Source organism: Micromesistius poutassou, assembly GCF_964030765.1.
Source record: "Micromesistius poutassou genome assembly, chromosome: 14".
Taxonomy (NCBI): Eukaryota; Metazoa; Chordata; class Actinopteri; order Gadiformes; family Gadidae; genus Micromesistius; species Micromesistius poutassou.
The window spans coordinates 8,288,373-8,314,149 of NC_140284.1; the positions used below are offsets into that span (position 1 = coordinate 8,288,373).

Genomic DNA, 25,777 nt, shown 5'->3' on the forward strand with positions numbered 1-25,777 from the left:
AGAAATGAATTAATTATGAGGTGTGTTGGGCTGAGCCAGCGCGTGTCACAGTAGATTTGCATATTGCTGTGTTAAGGAGATCTAATTGAATTGATTGCGGGGTGTTGTTGTTGGCGTGGCGGAGGCGGTCTGGACTCTCATGTGCAGTGTAGTAAGCCAGAGCAGAGGCCGTCTTAGGTCAACCGGTCGATTCTACTATGGGAAATCTGAATGAATGACCGTGAAACCATCCCGGAACATCCTGGAACATCCTGGAACATTTGTGACTCAACCAGCATACTGAGTTCATGCAGAAGTAGACGGTTTTCATCAAACTGCAAGTTGTAATTCCATAACATTTTTCATATTTGAATGACTTTCAATGTGTCCATGATGTGTTTCGTTCAGGTCACAGTGTGAACGACGGCCTCTGGCATTCAGTGACCCTTGACACGCGGGATCAACAGATCAGCCTGACTCTGGACGATGAGGCGGCATCCACCATTGAGCCGTGGCAACAACTGGAAGCAGAAGGAGACTTCTACCTTGGAGGTCAGCCCATCGTCCAAACACCTTCTTCAACAGATGAAGTCCATTAAATCCCAACGTTGATCCTTGCCCCGCCTTTTCTTAGAAATCGAAAGATTTAGAAGCTAATATCTGAGAAGCTTTGTAAGTTCAAGTCTGTACTTAAAGATGATTGAGGTGATCAACAATTTGCACACAGTGACTATAAATGAGGCTTTAATGCAACATTCAAGCAGTCGTTCTATTGAGTGCGTCAAAAGTGGCAATAGGATTCTACAGTACGTAGTATACAACCTGTTAGGGCCCTGGAGGTGCGACCGACAACCAGAGGCCCCTTTGGTTTGTGTGACATCACCCTTACTGCTCCACCCCCATCCAGGTTGTCCCTCTGTGGGGTGTGGGCACCCCACGCCACCCGCCTTCCAGGGGTGCATGCGACTCATCCACATCAACGGGGTGCTGATGGACCTGCTGCGCGTCCAGCAGGGCACCCTAGGGAGCTACCATGCACTGCAGTTTGACACGTGCAGCATCAGAGACAGGTAGTTTTTGCACTTCGTAACTCTGGTACGCGCGTCGTGGCTTAATGAAGGACAAAATGCACAACGCTTACGTGACACGGATGTCTCTCGACCGAATGTTGATGAAACCCTTTGCAATCCGTCTCAACATCACGTCCAATAGAGGTCGACCGACGTGAGTCTCCAATTAATTCTCAATTGTGTGTAATAATATTGAGAATAATAGTTAGCTTAAGGCTAAGGCAGCTTTTCCGTTTGACATCCTGTCCCTCATAACCCCTGCAAAACAGAACGGCTAGCTTGAGGGCTTTCAAATAACTAACAAAAATATTTTCGTATTTTACATTTTCACTCTTATTGGGTATTTATTCTACTTTATCCTCACTGCGAAGATGAAACGTGCCTTGTGTTAGGAATGACATTGCTCAGAACAATCCTGCGTTTGGCTGTGCATTTGTTAAATAAAACTCTTGGATCTCTGGAGTGAAAGCTCAGGTTATCCGGCTAGCTCGGGGAATTCCTCTCATGTCAGAGCTACATGCCGTGTGCCTCAAAGTTCACACAGTTCGCCTCACTCGGAATGGCTGTCAGGAGAAAGCGCGCAGCAAAGCAGGGATGAGCCACAAGCCGCCAGCCGTGGGGGAAAGTGACCTGCCTTCAGGAGGGGGAACAATCAACACAAACATGTGGTCCCTGCTTTAAGAAGCATCTGCTGTACAACCCCTCCTCCTCGTTGTTAGGTGTGTTGTTATTTCTGAATGTAACGAGATACTTGGCTCAGAAAAAAACAATCACAAACCCTACTATATCACCCTTTTTGCTTGGGGAGACCTCCACAAAGGCATGGGTTGTTATAAGACCGTTTTTTTCTCCCGTTTTTCTGATGTATGTTCAATTTCCCCGTTCTGTGTCATTCCGTTGAGTAATGACTACCATTGTGCTTTGTTAAGAAGACAGGAAGATTAACCTTTATGAGAGTTAATCTACTTTTCCTCACCGTCCAATCAAACTTCATGGCTCAATTTATGGGTAGCGAGCACTTCTCTGCGCCGGCTACTGTAATTTCATGACCTGCGAGGGCCGTGGTGAACACAACAATAGAAATGGCTGGATGGTAATTAAACCATCGCCTGCTACCCTATCCTCACTGAGGCCGTGCCGCTCCGCTGCAATTAATGGGTTAGAGATGAAAGTGTATGAAATTATAGATGCAGCCTTGAAAGGGCGGCAATTATGTGAAATTCAAGGAGACTTTAGGAAGGGACTATTAATCAGGACAGTGTGGTCTGGGATGTCCGTAAAACGCCCCGACATCGGAATCCCGTAAACGGGGCATTTTACACTGAACGTGTCGTGTGATAGTGTGGGGGTCACGGCCGACCTCAGAGCAGACACAAATCTCTCCGTGTCCGTCCGTGTGCCTGTGTGTAAAGAAAAACGTCCATTAAATTTACGATTATACGATGTGCCGTATTTCTTCCATAGCTGCTTTCTTCTGCTCTTCTCCTTCAGTCGTCCTCCCCCGCCATATTTAATATGCCGAGTGAAAGCCAAGCGTGAAAGAAAAAAAGTGTCTTTAGCAGAAACCTGTGCATTAAAAACCCTACCTGCTGTCGCCCCTCCCACACACACACCCCCCTGACCCCGCCTCGTTCCAGATGTCTGCCCAACCATTGCGAACACGGGGGCCAGTGCTCCCAGACCTGGAGCGCCTTCCGCTGTGACTGCTCGGGAACCGGACACACAGGGGCCACCTGCCACAACTGTGAGCTGCATTCTCTTATGGCTTTTATTTCCCTCAGCTCCTCTCAAGAAGCAGTAGCACACATGCCCACCCCCACACACACACACACGCACGCACACACGCACGCACACATAAGCACACACACACACACACACACACACACACACACACACATATTTACCTTTGCCAACCCTTTGTGCGTTATGTAACCGCCGAGCCATTGAATATCATTCAGGGCAGTGTGTTGTATTGTTTTTTTCTCCACGGTGGCGCTCGCTCATAAACAGGCCAGTATCGCTTCCTTCAGTCCACAACCCTAATGTATGCCTTTTGTAGTCTCTGTACCTTTTTTTTTTTTTTCTTTGCGGCTTTTTTTTTATTGGGTATTTCTTTCCTCTGATCATTTCCCCCCACAAAAAATATTTTGTTCAGAAGGACATGTCGAGGGTTTTCTCATCTGCCATGTCAACCTCCCTCCCCACACACCCCTCCACTCCCCAACATCCATCCTCTCTGCTCCCCACCACAGACACACCCTCAACCCCCCCCTTTGGTACCTGTTTGATATTCACTGTGGAGCTCAAAAACCTCCTCTGAAGCTCCCCTTGCCCCAGAATACAGACTTCTTGTTTACATCCAGGCGGATGCCGTTGTCCTTGCTTGTCAGAGGCAAGACAAAAAAAAAAAAAACGATCCTCATGAATTAAAAATAGGACCCCTTTCTATACAACTTTACGGTATTATGTGTCTGGGATGGAACTTTCGCCTGTGGGTTATTCTCTGCGTTTCCCATTTGATAACAGACATTATGGTATTTATTGGTTCTTTTTTTTATGCACAGCGGAGCTCAGGAGCGGACAGTGTTTATTAGCAGCTGTTGTTTACCAGTATACAGAATTTCCTTTGACACTTTATGCTGCCGCTCTCTGCCGTTGAGAGTCCCTTGACAATGTTTATTGTTGATTCTTTTCAGTTCTCGCCGCATAGCCCCGCTTACAAAAGAAATGTAACTAAAAAATGATCACCAAATTATTGTTAAGAACTTTATCTAAAGACAAGCGCGGTGCTTTAAAGTACTGAATCACAAGTGACGTAGACTCACGGTACTCCGGACATCACGGTACTCCGGACGGACACTTGACCTTTTCTCGCAAAAGTCTAAATACTTCCAGGTCATGGGCGATTTATAATTAGGGGTCATCCTTGATCCCTCGTCTTTGGACCCCCACCACTCCCTTTTTTCCACAGCCAGTCCTCTAGGAGAAATTAACCTCCCCAATGTGAACCTATGAACGTTCAGAAAATGGCCCGGGCGGGTTTTGAAAATACTGTTACTTTTTGAAGGGCTAAGCACAAGAAATGTGTGTTTTTATAGTTCTAGAAATGACTCCTTCGTATCTGTTTGTAAAACCTACCCCTAGAGACAGACAAACCAATCAGGCTTATCCTTACACGCATTGAACTCCTATGGGGCTTTTACTGGGCTAAGTGTCTGGAACACCGTAGATCTACGTTACTCTAAGTGGGCCGGCCTTCCATGCTTCAGCGGAAACTAGATCAAACCAAGGCAGACCCACATCCATCTGAAAATGATAAATAAATGAAATCCTATAAAGAATTCTTTATTCGGAGGAGCATTGCGTTCACCAAAGGAGGAGCTTTTCTGTTCAAATCACCAGCTTTATTCCATTTTCTTTTTCCCGATTTTTATTTAGGATAATCGGTATCACGGGCCCTACTAATTTCCATTCCGCTGCTGTGTGCTCTCCTCAGCCCTCTACGAGCCGTCCTGCGAGGCCTACAAACTGACAGGCAGCTCCTCGGGCTACTACTCCATTGATCCAGACGGCAGCGGCCCTCTGGGGCCCGCACGGGTCTACTGCAACATGACGGGTGAGCTCACGGCTTCTCCATGCTTGTCACCTCTCCCGGACCCCCCCCCCCCTCTCCTCCCAGCGGGGAGTCCCTGTGGAGAGCTGGGGGTTGGGGGGGAGGAGATGGAGGAGAGTTGAGTCCCTCACAGATCAGGCCGCATCGACCCCACCACAACTGCCAGCTGCCGCTTTCCTCCCTGCCAGTCGGGTAGGGAATCGTTAAGGCCATTCGATACGCTTCCTGCCGAGGCTTCACCCCGGAGTCTGGTTCTTTGATTCGCTTGTCATAAACGTCTTTCCCTGGTGGTAGAAAAAGCGCATGTGCTTGTTGTGCACACATGTGCTAGAAATGTAGCCATCCATTTAAAAAGAAGGACACAAAGGTCATTGCGCTGTGTACAATGGTTAATAGACCGCAGCTCCGAGCCGACCCCTTCCCACACACACACACACACACACAAATGCACACACACACACCACAAGATACAAAATAAAAAAAAAACACGATGAGCTTGCACTTTGGGTAAGTGCAGGGAAAGTGCATTGTTCAGTGGTAAGACAAGAGAGGGGAGTACATTACTGCGAGATCACAACTCATGCCGCAACGTCCACGGCGCTTTACACAGAAAAGTGTGTTGGTGGCTGCAAAAAAGGGAGAAGAAAGAGTTTCAAACCATTTTAATGAGAGAGGTAGGCAGTTTTACACTCACATCGCCTGGTGACACGGACAGATGCAGGGTTCTGTCTGAGAAAATCACTCTCGCACGGAAAAAAGTAGTCGTTGAACTTTTGTCGCCAGGAAGTTGTTCCGAAGACAATATATTTCATCATCCACCTGGATATCATTCCTGAGGGTGAGCACGAAATTGGCTGTTCGTTGACTCACTAAAAGAAAAGAAATTGAGTAGAAAATTCTCCTCATCTCTCTGTTTGACAGCGCAAAAATAGTAAGGAAAAAAAAGCGTATGGGCAAGCACACGCCCATATAAATATATATATGAATATATATATATATACGTATATATATATATACACCTAGGCGCTCCCAGCCGAGTCCCTCTCTGGCAGCCCTGCGGAGCTCCATGCTGCGTTTCCCTTCTGTTCCTGCTCACAAATCCCAGTCAGCTGGCAGCCAGAGAGGCCTCAGGTTGACCTCAATTAAAGACTCCATTAGTGATGTAAACAACTCTCAGCTCAACAAGCAGGCACGTGAATAATCACAAAGTGGAGTGGGATTTTTCTCTTAGGCTAGGTAAACACCAAATCCCCCATAATGCATTCTAAGTAGGAGGGGTGGGGGGGGGGTTGCTAATCAGCACTCACCTCAATTAAGCATGCAAAACTGCCCACCTGAAGGGGTTAACAGGAGTGGGCTTCAGGGGGGGGGTTGTTGTGGAGTTTGAGTGTTTGTGTGTGTGTGTGTGTGTGTGTGTGTGTGTATGTTGGAGTGGATGTAGTGTGTGGGAAAATGCTAGACACACCTGCTAAAACGCAGGTAATCCCAGGCTGATCATCAGATTTAAGAGAGATTTATTGGTTTATTTGTAAAGCCATCCGTCTTGTACCTTTGTTCAACCACTTCTGCTTGCTGTTGAGACAGGGGACTAAGGAATAGGGCTCTCCACAGGCACCGACCAGGGGGAATGGCAGAGCAAGGCTACGGCACACACGCACACACACGCACACACGCACACACGCACGCACACACGCACACACGCACACACACACACACACACTCACCTCCCTCGATGTGCTCTTTAAATTAACACACACACACACACACCTCCCTCGATATGTTCTTTAGATGAGGGTGTCTCTTTCATAAGCCTATAGGGGAGCCAAAAATGCACATAAGCAGAGTGTTGGGGTGGGGGGGGTAAATCGTGACGTAAATCTACCGAGATGGCACTCGAGACAGGAACCCATTCCCGGTCCCCGGAGCTGTGAGTCGGCAACTCCACTCCACGTCCACGGCACCGCGCCGCTGTTAAAGCAAATTCTGGAAATTTGATTAGTCGGGGCCAAGCAGGATTTAACAATATTTCCTCTATCTCCCGTAACATGATATGACCGCAGCACCGCTAGGACCCCTGTGTACGGCTGGTCTTGGGTGAAAGTAGTCGAATGCGGCTGGACAAGAGTGCATTGATTAGGCCGCGTGGGCACTAAAATTGCAGCGATTCGTACAAAAACGGCCATCGATAACCTGAATGCTTTTTACGGGCAGTGGTGTGGGAATGTGCACAGGGTGTGTGTTGTTTAGTGTCTGAATGTACCTTGAATGTGTATGGCTGTGCCTTCCCGCTAATGTGAATGGGTGTGCAATGTCAATGCACGACACTGACACGCGGGGGGGGGTTGATGTTTTTTTCTTTTTTTTATCATGAAAAAATAGGCAATAAACAGGCCTAATTCTTTTTTTAAGTTAATGGTAGGCCCTATTTGCCTACATTTCGAACAGTTGAACATGCATCTTTAATGCAAACTAAAAAGACATGAAGCATTTAATAATAATAAAAAAATAATAAATTATCCCTCCCATCCCCCCCAACAAATCGCACCCTGTGTGTACTGTATATGTGTGTGTGTGTGTTTATGATTGTGTTTCTGTCTCTCTGTGTGTTTAGAGGACAAGGTGTGGACGGTGCTGGACCACAGCAGCAGTGCTCCAGTGAGGGTGCAGGGCTCCTCCCCCCAGAAGCCCTACATCATGAGCTTCAACTACAGCGCCTCGCCGGAGCAGCTGCGCGCCATAGTAACGGGCTCCGAGCAGTGTCAACAGGAAGTGGCGTACCGCTGCAGGAAGTCCCGGCTCTTCAACATCAAAGGTGATCCACTCTGTTCGAAGGATTATTTTGTCTTATTCTTTATCTCCATCATCTTATTCCATCTTCACGCACAAACACCCACTCCAGAGAATCACTCATCTGCCACTTCCAGAGGGCCCCCCAGCCAGGGAATACTTTACAGTTATCTCTCGCTCTCTGCCGCTCTCATTTACGGTTGTTGTTGTTGGTGTTTTTTTCGGGGGTTGGGAGGGGGGGTTGCCGTTGACGCGTACGCAAATCGCCAATCAGCGCGGTCGACATTCCTCCCGAACTGTTCGGGGAACTCGCGACATCCCAGCCACACCATATTTGCTCCCGAAAGCATGAAATATTCATGAAGCCCTGGGTTCTACCATTCCCTAAGTGCTCCGTGTGCACAAACAAACAAGTTCATTATCACACCAGATCAAAGGGAAACGCCCGTGAGTGCACTCACGCGCACACACACACGCACACACGCACACACACACACACACACACACACACACACACACACACACACAGAAGCCTTTAATAGCACTATTGAGTGTATGGAATCTATCCACGGATCGCTTGGAGTTCAGTTGTCTTTGTTAATCGAGCATGGGTGACCTAAGGAACAGGGAAAACAATAAGCGACGCTCAAAATCTCTTGTTCATCACTTTGCAGAGAGGGCTCGGCACGCACCAGCCCTTCTCCTTATTAAGCATCTACTCTTTATTTGAATAAATGCGTGTACACGGTGTAATTAGTCTCACTAGTTTGATGTACAAGAAAAAGCACTCACGGTTAAGGTCCAATGGCTCGGAAGATGTACGCTCGGAAGACGTATTCTCACCCTGTGCCTTGTTATGTGATGGCCTCATGTCCTGTTATTAATCATAATCAATCTTATGCAAGTTCGGAACGAGCTCGAGTTTCAAGGAGAATAGAGACAGCGCCATAGCCGCTACCACACACTAGCTGCCCGTTTGGAAAGTAGCCTCGATGCAAATCTTTTAATTTTAACATGAATAATTTGTTATCCACATCCCCCAAGAAGCCATCCATAACAACTTCATAAAACAGGAATAAATGGAGGCCGAAGTAAGCCTGCATACCCATATGACAAATGGGTAGAGAACCGCATCACAGCACATGGCAAATTGTGTCGAGTGCAGCTTGAAGTTAGCCGAGGGTCTTCTTCCCCCCTGCTAGCTGGCGCTAGCGCTTATACGCAGGGGTCATGTTGCTTGACAGATGATGGGAGCCGCGCTTGGCAGACATGGCGGTAATGAGCCACGTCTGACTGGCATTACCGGGCCCTTATTGACACTGACAGACACCGTGTCATGGATGCCAGCAGAGCCATAGACCCCCCTAGTTCTGGTTACACTCAACCTGCTGCCTCCACAGAAAGATGTGTAATTAAGCAAAGTACAGAGACGATCGCAGGGTCTCAGGTAGCGGCGAAGAAAGAAGGAAGATGGCTTTAGAAAAAAAAAAGGTTAAAAAAGATCTGACATCACCGGGGGACCCGAGAGTGCAGACAGCATTAATATTCTCCTGGGGTCCGGTGCCGTTCATCATGGGTCTTCATAATGACCATACCTAGACGTTACCTACTGAGCTCCCCAGGAACATAATTGTTTCATCTATAATGATCACGTCCCGCTAGCAGATCATTTAGTTTCTTTGCTTATTCTATTTTTTGAGTTTGCTCTCTGGCTGTGCCAAAATGTTTTTAATGGCTACACAAGAGTGCGTGATTGCTTATTTCTGTAGAAACATATTTTTTCGTATGAGTCATCGAATGACACAAGGATTTTTTTTTACTCTGGGGTTTTATGATATTATATAAATGTGCGTATAGTTCAATTCTTCACCACAGTCTCCCCCGGCCTTGCAGCTATAATCTATTTCTCTTATCTTCAATCCTATATTATGCAAGTCTGTATTATGCGTAGCGCACTGGAATATGACCTGTCAAGGTCCTCGCCCACATCTCCAACAAACACATCTGACTTTTTGGCTGAAGTCGACCAGCAACCATTGGACAACAGACAACTTAATCCGACCACAACCACGGAGCACCAACGGGTCTGGCACACCGAGCCGATGGATGCTGTGGGGGCAGTGGGCGAGGTCCTTGACACGTCAAACTGCAGTGCTCTACACAGAACACAAATGCATAATATGCACTTGTGTTCTGCGTAGAGCACTGGAATATGACCTGATGATATCTCCAATGCTGTATCTTATAAAGAATTGGAGTTAACAGCTGCACCTCCAGTGGGCCGTGGCGGCCGCTCCCTCTGACTGTTTTGTGTTGGTGGCTGGTGGCAGACGGCACCCCGTTGTCCTGGTGGCTGGACCAGGCTGGGGAGAGGAGGACCTACTGGGGGGGCTTCCTGCCTGGGGTGCAGCAGTGCTCCTGTGGCCTGCAGGAGAACTGCCAGGACATGAACTACTTCTGTAACTGCGACGCCGCCACTAGCTCCTGGTCAGTTATGGTGCACACACACACACACACACACACACACACACACACACATACACCACACACACAAACAAACACACACACACACACACAGACACACACACAAACACTAACACACACACACACACACACACAGACACACACGCACACTAATACAGACTAACACACAGCCACACACACATACACTTATACACGAAAATACACACACTAATACACAAGCACACAAATACAAAACACCCCACACACATTCATACATGCACACACACACACAAATAAACAAATTTGCAGAACACATGCACACAAGTACTTTGACCACATTCCAACACATTGAAACAAAGGCACACACTACACACACTACACACACAAAATGTCTGTTTTTGCAACTGTCAACACCTGCGCCGTTTGGTGGAAATGCAGGCACTTCTGTGTGGGAATGGCCGGTCACAATCAAGCAGAGTGTGGCATGTGGAAATTCACTGGTGTTACCGCTCTGCTCCCATTAAAGGCACTCTAGCCGCATGCCAAACATGAAGTGTGAGTTGGTAGTACTGTAATTTAACGCACAAATAAAGAAAGAAAAGCGCACAGTGCCAGAATTGTCACTTGTTACGATGAGAAATGCATCACTACTTCGAAAAGGTCAGAGGAAGTCACAGCAACACGACTGTCAAGAAATATATACATTGTACTGGATTATGAAGTTGTTCTTCCCCGCGTCACGTTCTCTCTGGGTAATCCTCCCTCCCATGCTTTTGAAAGCCAGCCCGATTAACATACATGTCCTGAGGCGCGTGTCAGCGTCGTGATCTATAGCTCCCTCTGTGTTTACTCTGTGTGTGTTCCAGTTAATGCAAAGGAACTCAGGAAGCATCTCTTCTCTCCCCCCTGCCCTCGGGCGATACAGGTCTAATGACACGGGAGTCCTCTCCTACAAAGACCACCTGCCCGTGAGCCAGATTGTGATCGGAGACACCAACCGCACCGGCTCCGAGGCTGTGTACCGCGTGGGCGCCTTGCGTTGTTATGGCGACAGTAGGTGATCACTTTTGTTGTTCATGAAATTGTAAACATGCGCTCTGATTTCTTCGATTTTTCTGTTTTTCTTCCCGTTGCCATTCTGTTTCTTCTTTTTGTTTCCAAGACTCAATTGCTGTCTTCCCTTTGTCCTCCGCCCTCCCCCTGCTCCACCTCCTCCACCTCCCTTGAGTCTGCCATCGATGTTTGAGGATGACAGGCAGCCCTTTCACCCGAAGCACATTTAATGAGCTTATCTCCTTTTGTACTTATTATTAATTCGGGGATTTGATCAGGTTCTTGTTTTTTTCAATCTCACATATTCACATGTGCCCTTATTTTGACACCCTCCATTACCATCGGTGTTCACCATGAGCCTGTGATCCAGGGCTGGAACGGTGGTACCCTCACAAAGAGTCTTTGACATTTCCATCTTTTCATTCGGCTGTGTCACAGAAAGTGTCTGACACCCCCTGCTGTTCAGGGGTTTGGGGGGTGGGGCGCGGCGCAGGGGGGAGCTTTCAGACAGCGGATGAACAACCAAACTGCATGGATGTGAAAATTGACTTTATTTATTTATTTTGCCATTACGTGAGGCAATTCTATTGTTAAGTGTGCATTTAATTCCTCCCTTCCTCCCTTAATAAATTATATTTTCACCTCATCTCGTCCCGTCTTACCTACCTTTGAATTTTTGTTTTACATTGACATCTTCTGTCGCAGAGTCGACGTGGAACGCGGCCTCCTTCTACCAGGAGTCCTCCTACCTCCACTTCCCCACCCTCCAGGCAGAGCTGGGCTCCGACATCTCCTTCTACTTCAAGACCAGCGCCCCCTCGGGGGTCTTCCTGGAGAACCTGGGCCTCAAGGACTTCATCCGAGTGGAGCTCAGCTGTGAGTACGGGGGGTTCACTGCACTGACGCAGCCAGGCTGTCGGAACTTCAACACGCGCCATGTAGCGGCAAAACGTAAAAAAGAAAAGAAAAGCTATTCCGGGGAGATTGGCCGGGCTGTTGACAGCTACGTTCAGAGAGGGGCACTCACAATATTCCTTCACATGCAGACACAAACCTTAAATCTGTCAGCTATCTTTTTTTTCCCTTTATTTTTCTTTTCAGGGGGAAATTCCAGCCATAGGTGATAATTCAATTCCGGCGGAATGTGACCATCCGTTCTACACAGCGTGATGCAATCCTAATGACAAAGCCAACAGCATATTCTCAAGCTGTCACACACGCCGCGCGGAATGCAGGAACTTCTCTCCACCGACTATGTAATCAAGTTGGGATTCCTGCTGAATACCGGAGAAAGATGAAGAAGCTAGGATTGATAAGAAACTCCTTTGATGCATTTATTGAAAGAGGAATAATAGAAATAAGCATTGTTGTGGCAATGCAATGTAGGCCCTTATTATCTGTGTGTCATTCTAAGGAATTTAAAAAACTGTGTGAGAAATCGTATTTACTTGCTTTGGACATTAATTTACATTTGCTAGAACTGTCTGACAGATTTGGCAACAAAACCACGAGACTTGTAAAAACCAGGAAACTATATTTTGTATCAGTCAGGGAAGAAAATGTAACAAATATCATAAATATAATTTTGATAATGTCTGACATATGGATGGGCAACAAATTGGTTAGTTAATACTGGTTAAATAATCACAGCTCTACACATTGATACACACAGGGCCCTCACGCATCAATCACAGGGAAACACAAAGTCTTTAATATCAGGTGCCATAATGAATTACCTCAGCACTCCATAGCTGAAGGGACAATGTGAGCTATTGACGAGCTGTCTTCCCAGGGCTTCATAAATCCTTTTCCGGGGTCGTCGTTGTATCATGTTGCATTATGGGGACGGGGGTTACATTATATAGTAGAAACTGCGAAAAACAAAAGGCCAGGGTCACGTTTAATCACTCCTGCTCTCACAGACTTGAGATTAATATCTTAAGTCTGACGGCAGACAAGCTCAAAGGACAGGAGGTTTCAGCTTGTCTCTCTAACGTCACTAGTGCCGGCCGAGTTTGTGTCCGCAATCAGCCAATTGCGCGCCTTCAGATCCTTGCCTTCAGCGACACGATTGACGAAGACATCAACGAAGCAAAATAAAGTGAAACGCCCTGTTTACCCCGATTTGAACTTGCTTTCTGTCCAATTTCAGATTATGAATCAAAAGTCTGATCCGTTGTGTCGCACCACCTCCATCTCCCCCCCCCCCTCCTCCTTTCACCAGCCCCGTCGGCGGTGGCCTTCTCCTTCGACGTGGGCAACGGGCCGGTGGTGCTGACCGTCAAGTCCCACGTGCCCCTGAACGACCGGCAGTGGCACTACGTGCGGGCGGAGCGCGGCGTGCAGGAGGCCTCGCTGCAGGTGGACCAGCTGCCCCTGCGCTTCCTGGAGGCGCCGGCCGACGCACACGTCCGCCTGCAGCTCAACAGCCAGCTGTTTGTGGGTGAGCAGTGGGCCTCCCTCCACAGCCACACTCTTGTTCCCATGCCGACTTTGATTCAGTACGTGAATGGCTGTCGCGGTTAACGGCCGTGATATCGCCAAATGTGGCGGGTTTTTAAGTGCGACACTCCCCCCCCCTCCCCCCCTGCCTGAAATGGAAAGGTGAGCGTCAATGTGAAACGGTTGGGAAAATAATGATATAAAGCCGACGCAGTCGCATAAGTGGGCGCACACATCACACAAGCAGATGAAACGTCTCAGCCACACCGCATTAAGCAAAGTGTATAAAAACCTGTGGCAGACAAACAAAACTGTAGACACAGAGCATATAAAGTATTATTATGTTATTATATTGTGGATGTGGAGTCACTTGTAGACAGAAGAACCAATAAGCCAAGCACATAAAAGAGAGTTGGAGGTAGCTAGCCAGGAGGACGGTGAGCTGAGCAATTGCAGGGAATGCTTCTGCTTCAAAGATCGATGTGTGGGCTTTGCAGCGGGGGCCACTGCTTGAGTTCCTGTTGGTTTGGACAAAACGTGGTTGAATTTAATTTTTATTTGCTTAGATTCCAGAGAGCCATTTAGGCTGTAAATGTCATGTTGTCTATGCCACACAAGTATTCAATATTCAGTCAGAGAAGGTGAGGTGTAACTAAGTCAATCAGTCTGGCTGAATTAACTACATCAAATAGCATGCAGCAAGCACATTTGTAACTTTATACACTTCCAGTGGACAAGGATTCAGAATTGTTTTATTTCAAGACAGGAATTGCTGCCTTACTATTTCTGACTTCTTTAAAGGAGCATTTCACCAGTGGAAACATGAATCTGTATTGAAAGTGGGTCATATATGTAGTCGAATAGTAACATCAGCACCACAATGCACAGCAACGCAGGCCACTCCCACTGATCTAGAACTCCGCCTATCAGGTTTCTGCAAGTGAAGTCCAATTAGGGCTGTACGGTATGGACTAAAATTTAGTATGATTTGAGGCATGGACGGTAACTGTATTATATCACGGTATGTTAATTTAATCTTCTAATTTCTATATAAATGCTTTTGAAGGGGTATCAGCCAATCAGTGTTCACTCCCTGAGTGACGTAACATAACAGCCAATCAGCGTTCACTCCCTGCAGTCCAGAGTGAATCGCAGCAGGAGGAGAAAGTGATTGTTACCGTTTGCGGACTCCCAGAGCTCTATAGCTAAATAATATATCATTGTATAATATATAATATTATATAATATATATATATATAATATATATATCTATATAATATAATATATAATATCACGGCCAAAGGCTGTGTGCCCCTCTGGATGATATTGAATGAATGAATTAAAGACTGCGTCGGGTTCTCGGACGTCTCTGGTACTTCCACAACAGGTAAAGACTCGTAGTGAGGGTTATCTCGGCCATGGTGGAGAAGGAATTGGGGGAAAGAAACTTTGGCTTTGACTCTCTGAAGTCCAGATTGAACCGCAACTTCCGATTGATGTGGAAGGACCAGAGATGTCGGAGAACCCAACGCAGTCTTTAAGATTCATAATATCATCCGGAGGCACACACAGCTTTTGGCCGTGATATTATATATTACCGGTATTTTATATAGATATCTATATATTATATTATATTATTTAGATAAAGAGCTCCAGGACTCCCGCCGGAGCTCCCGGAGTGTTCTAGAATATCATATAGAACACAGCCAAAAGCTGTGTGCGCCTAGAGGTAGATACGGATCTCTCCCATCTCAGGGAAAAATAAGGGATTGATGCACGACCATTCAAAAATATGACTGGGTTTCTAACGATACAAAGCTTAATGCAAATGGGTGAAGTGTTCCTTTAAAGCAAATGTGTGTCTGTTCCAAATATGGTTTGGACCTAGGGCATACCCCCAGAATGAAAAGGAATAAGTATGTTTGATTGAAAGATAACGCAACAATTTGAAATACATTTGGAAAGAAATCTTTAACCAAATGTTTCAACCCAAAGAGGAGGTTTTTTCAGCGTATGATGGTTTCAGTATTCCACATGGCTTGTACATGTCATTTCGTTATAACGAGGGATAATTTCCTAGGAAGGAAGAAAGAAAGACTCAATGGTAGTAGAAATGTTGAAGGCACTTGAAGCTGCACTCAGGGCCAGCACTACTACTGAGCATTGGAATGAGAAATAGATGGGTTGAGGAACTGCTGTAGACATGAATATATTATAATAATTATAAAACAGAGGATGTTGGGAACAATGAAGTTTTCCTGAGGAGTATTTAAGTACCAGGGCTCAGTACTCTGGTACCACTCTAGTCGCTCTCTCGCTCTCAATCTCTCCCTCTCGCTCTCTCACTCTTACTCTCAATTCAATTTAAAAAAGCTTTATTGGCATGGGAAACAAATGTTTACATAGCCAATGCAGTTGGAAAATGAAGCAGAGAGGAATATTCAAATTAAGTAAAATATAAGTAAAATTCCACAAATATAACTGAAATACAAAATGTATATATATTCTCTATCCTCTAAATTTTCTCTCCCTCTCCCTAAATGCTCTCTGACCTCTCCTGGCCTCTCAGTTTGTCACCTACTACCTATTACATGTGTTTTTCCTCATATTAATTGACTGTGTTTCCACAAACACCACAAACCAAATTTGGTTGTGTTAATGTCATACGAGGGAGATGTTACTCTGCCGTCAATGAGGTCTGGGTTTTGACCAAATGTTCCGCAATCAAGGCGGTTACAATGTGACACTTGACAACAAGATTGTGTTGTTGTTAAGCTACCTTGGGTAATGATCAATTAGAAATTTTGATCAAAATCAAATTAAGACTGTATTACCTTTCCGTGGAGGCCTTCAACAACGATAGCACACTGAAATACCATCGCAGAGTCAGGTTCATCTTCGTATACGCCTTCATCTCAGTCCCGCACTGCGAGGGCTTCTCGGCCCTGGCAGAGACGGAGCGCCGCGCCGCCGGCCTCTAAAGACGACTAACGGTGGTCTCTCTTCCTGCAGGGGGAACGGCCTCCAGGCAGAGGGGCTTCCTGGGCTGCATCCGAACGCTCGCCATCAACGGCGTCCACTTTAACCTGGAGGAGAGGGCCAGGATGACTCCGGGCGTCAGCTCCGGTTGCCCCGGTTACTGCAGCGGCTCCAGCAGCCTGTGCCACAACAGGGGGAGGTGCATCGAGAAAAGCAGCGGCTACGTGTGCGACTGCTCCCAGTCTGCCTACGGGGGCCCGTCCTGCAGAGAAGGTGGGCAAAGTCCGGCCTCATCATTAGGTTCCCAACCCGCTGACTTAGACGCTCTGGCCCCTATACGTAGCACTGAGAGGGGCCACGGCATGAGACAGCACACACGCTCTCCACTGCCACCTAATTGGCTCTTGCCAGGCCAGATTTAAATGGCTTCGGCCTGACAAGCCAGGCCGCTGACAAATGAGGAAGGTAAGGCAAATGTCCATGGACACCATTACGCATTGTTTTTCCCCAGGGTGGAAAAATGTATTTATTTTCATTTACCGCCTGACTTGTTGTCTGTCAGTGTGAACAACACCGTAAGACGTTTTATGCAACCCCCCCCCCCCGCCCCCCCCAGCTTGGTAAAAAGTGCTTGTAGCTTCGCTTTTGAGTTTTTTTTGTTTTGTTTTGTTAGGCTAGGCATGCATCTTGGGAATCTGCCTGCAGAGGTGAAACAGCTCGGTGGTAATTGAGGCAGAGATGCGGCACCGCCTCTGACTGCATCTTCACTCCAATCAGTCCCAGGGAGACGACCGCTTTCCGGCGCTCTCAGCTGGTGCATTCATCCCCATTTGAATGGCGCCCTGCTTTAGGATGAGCCCCCTTTAGCACGGTTTCATTGGAGACTGTTCTAACAGGGTGTTCCTCCATTAACAGCGTGCTTCGCTTCACTGTTGTTCCTCGACAGGGATACTCACAAAAAGAAAGTGGATCATTTACCGCCCCATAGAAAGCCAAGAAGAGTGGGAGACACCTGATATAACTCAAATCGAGTTTCAGGTCGGTACACCTCGGCATTCACCGCATCGGCGGCGAAGGAAGGAGTCCATAAAATCGGAGATGTATAAAATCTAAAATCAAAGGTGCTTTAGGTTGGATATGAGGAGATGTTCAAAGTGGGAGTGGTGGCAGACACGGGCTGCGACAAGAGCCTTTCCTGCCGTGGCAGGGAGGATCCAGCTTTGACTTTCACACTCATCCAGAATCCCATTACCGTGGGGGTGGACCTATCAGATGTCGCGGATACAATGGATTCTGATTTTGATCCCCCATTCGCCCTGATCTTTTGTGTCTGGAAAAAATATACTATAAATACATTTAAAAAGGCCCCCCAACATGAGGAATGAAACCTTCTTCCTTCGGAGAGAAGTGAAGTTGTTACGGACCCATTACATCCTTGCGGACCCTTGCGTCCACCACTAGGGCCTGACGTGCGCCTCACCAAAATTGTAACTTGCGTCGAGGCAGACGCAGCGGCAAGGGCTGTGATTGGCCTGCTAACGTAAACCCGACGCATTACCAAAACAGGTTCATGACTGCGTTGAAGCAACTGCGTGGTCATTGCGTTGCGTCAACATGGAACCATAACTGAGCCTTAAGACCATCTCTGCAGCTTCCTGACATGTGACTGCGATTCGGGGGGATAAAATTGTATATTTTCACATCAGCTGAGCGATGAACCCCAGATACTGCTATTGCTTTTTTGTTCATAAGCCAGCTCCCTCTAATGTTTCTCATTTTGTCACCACCACCACACAGAGGTGTCGGTGTCCTTTGACAGCGAGTCCTCGGTCACCTACACCTTCCAGGAGCCCTTCTCGGTCATGCAGAACCGGAGCTCGCAGGCCTCCAGCGTGTCCAGGGAGAGCAGCCACGCCCGGGAGAACGTGGCCTTCAGCTTCCTCACCTCCCAGCGGCCCGCAATGCTGCTGAGCGTCAGCACCTTCAGCCAGCAGTACATCGCCGTCATCCTGGCCACCAACGGTACCCGCTCTCACACTCACACACACACACACACACACAGATGAAAGATGACAGATTGGTCGGAGACAGCAGGACTCTCATGTGATTCCACATCTTTCATGTGGACGATTTTTTTAGTTTTTTCTTTATGTCATCTTGCCTTTGTCATTTATTTTGTTCTCATTTTGTACGTTTTATATTCTTCTTGCCCGCTCCATGGAATTGAAACTTTGATTCAATGGTGCTTTTTTTGCAAAAGCCACCTTCTAAATCTGACTTAAAGTTAGCCACTAAGACTAACTCAAATCAAACTGCAGAAATGAGATCTACAAGGACATTTATGTATTCATTTATATTCATGTTTCTATTGCTAGCAAGCTTCAAATTCAGTGGACTTAATTACCTGTGGCAGATGTTGCTAAAGCTTACTAAAACAATATGGCGCCTTCCTGTGACTGCACACAATGCCAGCATTCTTCAAGTCTCTACCTTATTTTGAGAATTTGTGAGAAAATTGCTTTATGTGTAAGCACAATTGGTCCCGGCTTTCTTTTTCAGCTTGTAGAATTATGCTGACTCCAATGTTCCCTTTGAATAAGCCCTGCTTTGAAGAACAGTGAAGAAGAACAGAGCAAAAAGTAAAATGTATTATTTGAACCATCCTGGTTTCTGTTTGTATTGGCAGGGAAAATGATCCACAATAAAGCTGCTCAGTTCCATGGTTATCCAGGCAGTTCATTGGAAAGTATTGATGCATATAAAACATCAGTTAATTCATTGATTTTATTTATTTGTTTTTCAACTTTTGTTAGGTGTTTTTTTTTAAGTAAGTAATTAAGGCCTATTTGTTGAGGTCATTCGTCAGACCAAACATACTCACTAAGTCAGATGTGCTTGGGTAAATGTGTGAACTAAGAGTTCCCGATGAATCACTTTGAGTTCATTAAGTGTGTTTATGCCTTCCGACCTTTCCGGACCGTTCCCCCAAAAGAGTTCGATCCATCCCGCATCCAGAGTTGTACACGTCCCGTGGTGAACAGCGTTCCCTCGTAGCTTGTACGTTCTACCCCCCCCCAGACTGCAGCAGGACATCAAGGTTAATTCATAGTGTGTGTCTGGATCGCACAGAGTCAGATTCTCGTGTTACTGACGCAGGCTTTTAAAGCCCTGCAGTGCTTGGCTCAGTGATTATGCGGGTAAACAACAGCCTGTCCGTTTCATTCATGTCTGTTGGTTGGGGAAACATGGGCTGCATGGTTATTATGGCGGTCCCCACTGCGCTCCTTAGCATGTACATCACACGCCGTGTTATCTGTGCAGCTCCCAGGTGTAGCGCAATGTTTGTCCTTTAGGTGTCCCAATATGTCACACAGAGCCTTAGGCGCTTTGAATAAGCCAGCCAATTCCTCATATTATGCTCAATTCCCATATTACGTATATGAGTAAAACAGAGCCAAAGAATAGTCAATGCTACATTTTCCTTTTTTTTTTTTTTTTTTTTCATTTTATGAATGTGTTGTTATTAATTAATTCAGTCTCAGAGGGCTGATCTGAGACATCTGAGCTTATGCATAAGCCCCCCGCCCCCCCCCCCCCGACTGAATAATAACCCAAAAAAAATGACAAAACTTTTGGTACAGTATCCACTTCGGTGCATGGGAATTATGTGTTGAACAAACTAGGAATTAGGTTGGAGGTTTGTTCAAAGTCCCACGAACGCCAATCACATCCGAGAACAACATGCCGCTGTCTGGGGAAGCATCTAATTAAAGAAAATCAAACAAGGCAGCTCCAGTTCCCATCAAGGGAGACGGGCTACGATAATATATTGTTCTTTTCAGCCCACCCGTTAAAAAAACAAAACCCCGTTCAGGTACCGCCGTTTGACTGTTCGCTGACCCGAGCTTTGTCGGAACATGGATTTTCTCCGGCACCCCAAACGGTCGGACGCGTTCCCATCAGACCCGCCGCCCCGAACTCCTTGCTTCCCCGTCCCCCGTGCGTCTCGGACCCTGAGTGTCAATGGAGCGTAGCAGTCATACGCCCTCCCCCCACCCCCCCCGTCCCCAGCGTCTGTCGCCGCCTCTCTTTCCGCCCGGCCGCCTCTGACTGGAAGGCGGGCGTGAGTCCAGGCCTTGGTAAATATTGAGTTGTCTGCCTAGCGACTCTTCATCCACGGTAATCTTTCTCCTCGGTGGCACACTCAGGACTCTGTGCGAAACACAGCACAAAGCCCTCTGCCAACAGATCCCTGACTGTAATATTGACCCATCTCCACTTGATAATGCAAAGCCTTTCTCGCTGTGATCCGCCAGTGTTTGTGTGGGTGGGACACTCAGTGCATATTGACATATTCTGCATCAGAGCAAAGAGATCCAGGATGGAAATATTATTAATATATCCTGTAAGGCAATTGTGGGAGTTAAGTTCATAGGTTCAATATATTTATATTAACACACACAGGTGGCCACACAAACACACATACACACACACACACACACACACACACACACACATGTGTTTGTGTTCACCCTGTCTGTTCCTTACTCTTGACTTCTGCAGCTCAAGTCGACGGGTGAGTGTTTTCCCATCCATGGGCCTCTCTGTAGGAGGGTACATGCATTGTTAACCAAGGTGATGGTGCTGAAAGAGGATTCTCACTTCATTATCACTGCATCAGACTCGAGTCTGCTGCTTTAAAATTTATTTGAATTGAATATTGAAGATTGGAAAAAAGGGATGGCCAAATGCACATGTTTGTGTGTTATGTGTATCAAATAAACATATAGTTGTTAATGCTTGGGTGTGTTTGTGTGTCTCCAGGGAGCCTGCAGCTCTGGTACCACCTCCTAGCCGACCAGGACCCAGATGTGTTTGTTCCCATCCGCCAGAATTTAGCCGATGGGCGCCTTCACAAAATAAGGATTCACAGAGAGGCCAAGGATGTCTACGTCCAGGTGAACCATGTTGTTACACAACGCTGCTATACTATAATATCATACTATGGTTATAATTAAAGGGACTACTTGCAGGATAATTACATAATAATTCATAAATCGCTGCCAAACTTCCAATATGTGAACAGTTTATAATTGAACTTCAAACATGAGACCTTCCCCGACTCTCTCCGTTGAGTGCAAAAGCCTGTGGGCTGGTTTCTATTTTATTTAATCCACAAAGGTTTTACCGGTAAAAAGGAATGAAGTGAAGTCTAAGCGTGGATAATTACTAAAAGGTATATTCTTGGATAACTTTTAAGTGTGTGTGTTTATTTATGATTATAATTTACATTAGTTTATGATTGTTATTGTTCTCAACCCACCGAGCTCACACTCCAGTGCTCTGAATGAGCTAGCTTGAGCAGACTGTAGTTCACCTACTGGCCAAAGGGGCCAGTCATGAGAAGGAAAATCAGACTCCTACACATGTATCCTGCCGTAAGCACCCACACGTATCATTTTGCGGGAGGTACATTTATTTACTTTCTCTTTTTTTGAGTGAATAGAGTGAATCCAACTAAAAGCGAGGGGCAAAATAAATCACATTAAACAGAAGAAAAACGACTCTCAATAAATGTCCATTCAGGTCCAAATTGCCGTTGTTTTAGTAGTACCGAGACGGGCTCCTCAGCCCCATTAGGAGGTGTGCACCGGAGCCGCCGTTTCAGCGCGGAAGTCGAGGAATGGAAGCACTTTACAGGATGGTCCTGTGAACGTAGCGTTTTGTAGCAGGGGGGGGGGGGGGGGTGGGGGGGGAGGCGTAGAACATAATACTGAATCTATAATGTATTGAAAGGCACCAGCAGCCGTGGGTTGGATTTCTTGTAACCGGCTTATTATTTGATTACTTTCCACTCAACCAGATCGACCAGGACATCCACAGAAAGTACACCCTGTCATCTGATGCACAGTTGATCCTAATCAGATCCTTGACATTGGGCAAAGTCACCGGTAAGCCCCCGCGCCGTGAGAAACAGCCACACCACGATCTGCTGCTCAGCTGGTTATTATGACTATTATTAAAATAATGAGCTGATGATTTGAGTCAATAGCTGGTAATCATAGACATAGACAAGACATGTTGAAGAATCACACATATTTTTTCTCTCTCTTTCTCTCTCTCTCTCTCTCTACTTTTTGGTTTTGATTGTGTACGTTAATCAATGCATTACAAATCCTTCTAATTATTATTCAGCTAAATATTAAAGGACGTTGCCATCCATACCAAGGGATAATTGTCTTTATCGTTCTCATGGCTGTTGCTATGGAAACCTATTTGATGCAGCAGAGAAAAAAGGCGGTTTATTTTAGCATTCGTTTGTATGGAGCATACATCGTTGCTTGCGGAGCCAAAAAAAACAACAATACTCTCTTTGCTTGGCAAAGAAGATGGCCATATTGCTCTAAACGTCTTGGATTGTAATTCATGCTAAACGAAAAACAATTATTGTTTATATTTGTGTCTTGCATCTCTAATTCTCTGCCTGCCTATCTGTCTCTTCGTCTGCCTGTATGTTTTTCTGTCTCTGCCTGTCGGTCTCTCATTCTCTGCTTGTCTGTCTCTCTGCCTGCGTGTCTATCTCTGTCTCTCTGCCTGCCTGTCTCTCCATCTGTCTGTCTGTCTCTTCGCATGTCTGTCTCTCCACCTGTCTCTCTGCCTATCTGTTTGTCTGTCTCTGTCTGCCTGTCTCTCCATATGTCTGTCTGTCTCTCCGCCTCTCTGTCTGTCTCTCTACCCATCTGTTTCTTTGCCTGTCTGTCTGTCTCTCTGCCTGTCTGTTCATCTCTGCTTGTCCATCTGTCTCTCTGCCTGTCTGTTCATCTCTCTGCTTGTCCATCTGTCTCTCTGCCTGTCTGTCTGTCTCTCTGCCTGCCTGTCTGTCTCTCTGCCTGCCTGTCTGTCTGTCTGTCTGTCTGTCTGTCTGTCCTCCAGGCAGGGACCCGCTCCACAGGGAGGTGCGTCAGGCGGGGCTGCGGGGCTTCGTGGGCTGCCTGTCGTCGGTGCAGTTCAACCACCTGGCCCCCCTGAAGGTGGCGCTGCTGCACCGGGGCAGCTCGCTGCTCAGCATCCGCGGAGCCCTGGAGGAGTCCAACTGCGTGGCGCTGGCCGAGTCCGCCACCTCCCACTCTCTGCTGGGTAAAGGTCCATGAACATGACCCTCTAGCTTCCAGTGGGCGTTTCTTTCGAGGAGCCCGAAAGAGAGAGAGAGAGGGGGCGGGACTTCCGGGCTGTGCCTCGGAGAGAGGCGCTAACCCTAACCCTATATCTGTTTCAGGGATATGGGTTTTAGTTTTGGTCAGAGAGAGGCACAGGTTTTTTCCCGATAGAGGGATGTTCACTTCCGTTATCAGTTCCGGATATTGCTTTTTCACATTTGCGGTCCGAAATATATGAAATATTTATTCTCTGTGTCTTTGTTGTTGTTGTGCTTCTCGTCACATTTGGTGTTCTCCTCACTCCGTTGACTGTTATATGGCACACTCGGACTCAGAGGAAGTAAGAGAACGGAAATTGCGTTAAGGTAGAGCTACAACTCGCGACCCTCTCTCAGCCTGTTAGAAACTCGGGCTCTGTCTGTGGCCTCCGTCTGTGGCCTCCATTACCGAAACACAGAGAGAGAGAGAGAAATAGATCAATTGTTTCTGAGGCTGTGTTTTAGAGTTGTATTTAGTTGTTGTTGTTTTTTGGCAGCCAAACAGCTTCAGGCACCACTATTACCTCTCTCTCTCTCTCTGCGGTCGGAATCGGCAACAAGTCTGCGACAGTAATGGAACCAGCCGCGTCCCTCTGTAATGGAAGTTTTGTTTATCGCCCGCGACGACAGTATGTGAACGCAACAGCATTATCTGCCACCGCAAGCCCCACTCCCTTCCCCCACCTCCCCCAACCCCCAACCACAGACACCCACCCTCCCCATCCAAACCCCCGTCCCCTCCCCGTCGCACAACAAAACCAATATCCCCGACTAGACGAACGGCTCATTTGCTCATTACTGGGAGTTAATGAATGAGCCTGTTTCTCTCCTCTTCATTCCTAGATCAAGCTGCCGAGGAGAAGGAAGATAAGGAGCAACGCAGTGACACCGCTGCCACCCCCGATGACTCCGCTGTAATAGGAGGTGTGTGTGTGTGTGTGTGTGTGTGTGTGTGTGTTGTGCGTGCGTGCGTGTGTGTGTGTGTGTGCACGCGTGTGTATGCGTGCGTGCGTGCAAGTGCGAGCGTATGTGTGTGTGTCCGTGCGTGTGTGTGTGTGTGTGTGTGTGTGTTCGCGTGGGTGTGTGTGTGTGTGGCTCTCCGTCTCCCCACCTGCCTCACTCACTCTCTGCCAGTCCATTTGATTCGGGCCCCAGCTGTCTCTGTGATTTGTTTGATTTCGGCGTCTCCGTCTCGAATCCACCTTATTTTAATTTTTTTGTTTACTCCCCACGTTTTTTATTTCTGTTTTGTTTAATTAGCACTTACACATGTAATTATAATTATTTGCACTATTTCCTTACGTGTTGTTTGTTGTTTTGGATATTTTCTTTTACCCGCTGAGAAATTTAAAATAACGACTGTTTTCGGTTTGCACGTAGCACAAATAAACTAATTAGCACCCGCAATCAAGTGGGCCCTCCTTGATGGGCTTCAATTGCATTGTTGAATTAAGTATACCGGGAACAAGGAAATATCAAACCTGATCACCGCAGCAATTATCCACCCTGCCCCCCCCCCCCATCCTCCCTCATCCCTCCCCACCGTCCGCTGACATCCACCCCCCTCCCCCCCCCCCGCCCCCCCTCTCCCCAGGTGTGGTGACGGCGGCAGTCTTCGTGGCGCTGTGTGCGCTGGCGCTGCTCAGCCGCTTCCTGTACCAGCGGCGGGCGGAGCGGAGGAGCCTCCAGGAGAAGGAGAACCGCCAGGCCCTGGAGACGGCCTACCGCACCGAGCTGCACCTCCACGGCGCCGGCGTCAGGGATAACATGAAGGAGTACTACATATGACGGGGGGGGGGGGGGGGGGGCGGGGTACCAGATACTTACTCTCTCGCCCTCTCTCTCTCTCGCCCTCTCTCTCTCTCTCTCTCTCTCTCTCTCTCTCTCTCTCTCTCTCGCTCTCTCTCTCGCCCCCCAATGCACACACAGACATAAAAAGCGACAGTGTTCCTCCAGCGTGTCGTGGACCTTGAGGGGGGGGGGGGGGCACGTCCCCCAGACAGACAGCAGAGTCTCCTCCACGCCTCCTAGATGTGCACAACATCACGACAAAACCAACGGCGACAACATGTTGCCAGTAGCGGTCCAAAGGGTAGGAGGAAACCCCCCCCCCCCCCGTGGACCACCACAAAGACTACATGTGGGGGGGGGGGGGGGGTATTGTAGACTAGGCCAATGGGTGAAGACGTCAGAGCT

General features: G+C 47.3%; 1 protein-coding gene across 1 annotated transcript in view; it reads left to right on the top strand.

Moving 5' to 3' along the window:
- The window catches only part of LOC311358807 (contactin-associated protein-like 5), a gene marked incomplete at both ends in the record, with an annotated part of 49,734 nt that extends 24,365 nt beyond the window's left edge, over positions 1–25,369 (top strand). The window contains 16 exons of the mRNA XM_084478920.1: positions 388–531; positions 887–1,049; positions 2,687–2,793; positions 4,546–4,665; positions 7,274–7,474; positions 9,780–9,936; positions 10,838–10,965; positions 11,671–11,841; positions 13,190–13,408; positions 16,420–16,659; positions 18,184–18,408; positions 21,211–21,344; positions 22,250–22,337; positions 23,320–23,523; positions 24,425–24,505; positions 25,176–25,369. Of these exons, the coding sequence (XP_084335046.1) occupies positions 388–531; positions 887–1,049; positions 2,687–2,793; positions 4,546–4,665; positions 7,274–7,474; positions 9,780–9,936; positions 10,838–10,965; positions 11,671–11,841; positions 13,190–13,408; positions 16,420–16,659; positions 18,184–18,408; positions 21,211–21,344; positions 22,250–22,337; positions 23,320–23,523; positions 24,425–24,505; positions 25,176–25,369 (2,576 nt within the window). The remainder of the gene's footprint in view (positions 1–387; positions 532–886; positions 1,050–2,686; positions 2,794–4,545; positions 4,666–7,273; positions 7,475–9,779; positions 9,937–10,837; positions 10,966–11,670; positions 11,842–13,189; positions 13,409–16,419; positions 16,660–18,183; positions 18,409–21,210; positions 21,345–22,249; positions 22,338–23,319; positions 23,524–24,424; positions 24,506–25,175) is intronic.
- Positions 25,370–25,777: the final 408 nt, after the last annotated feature.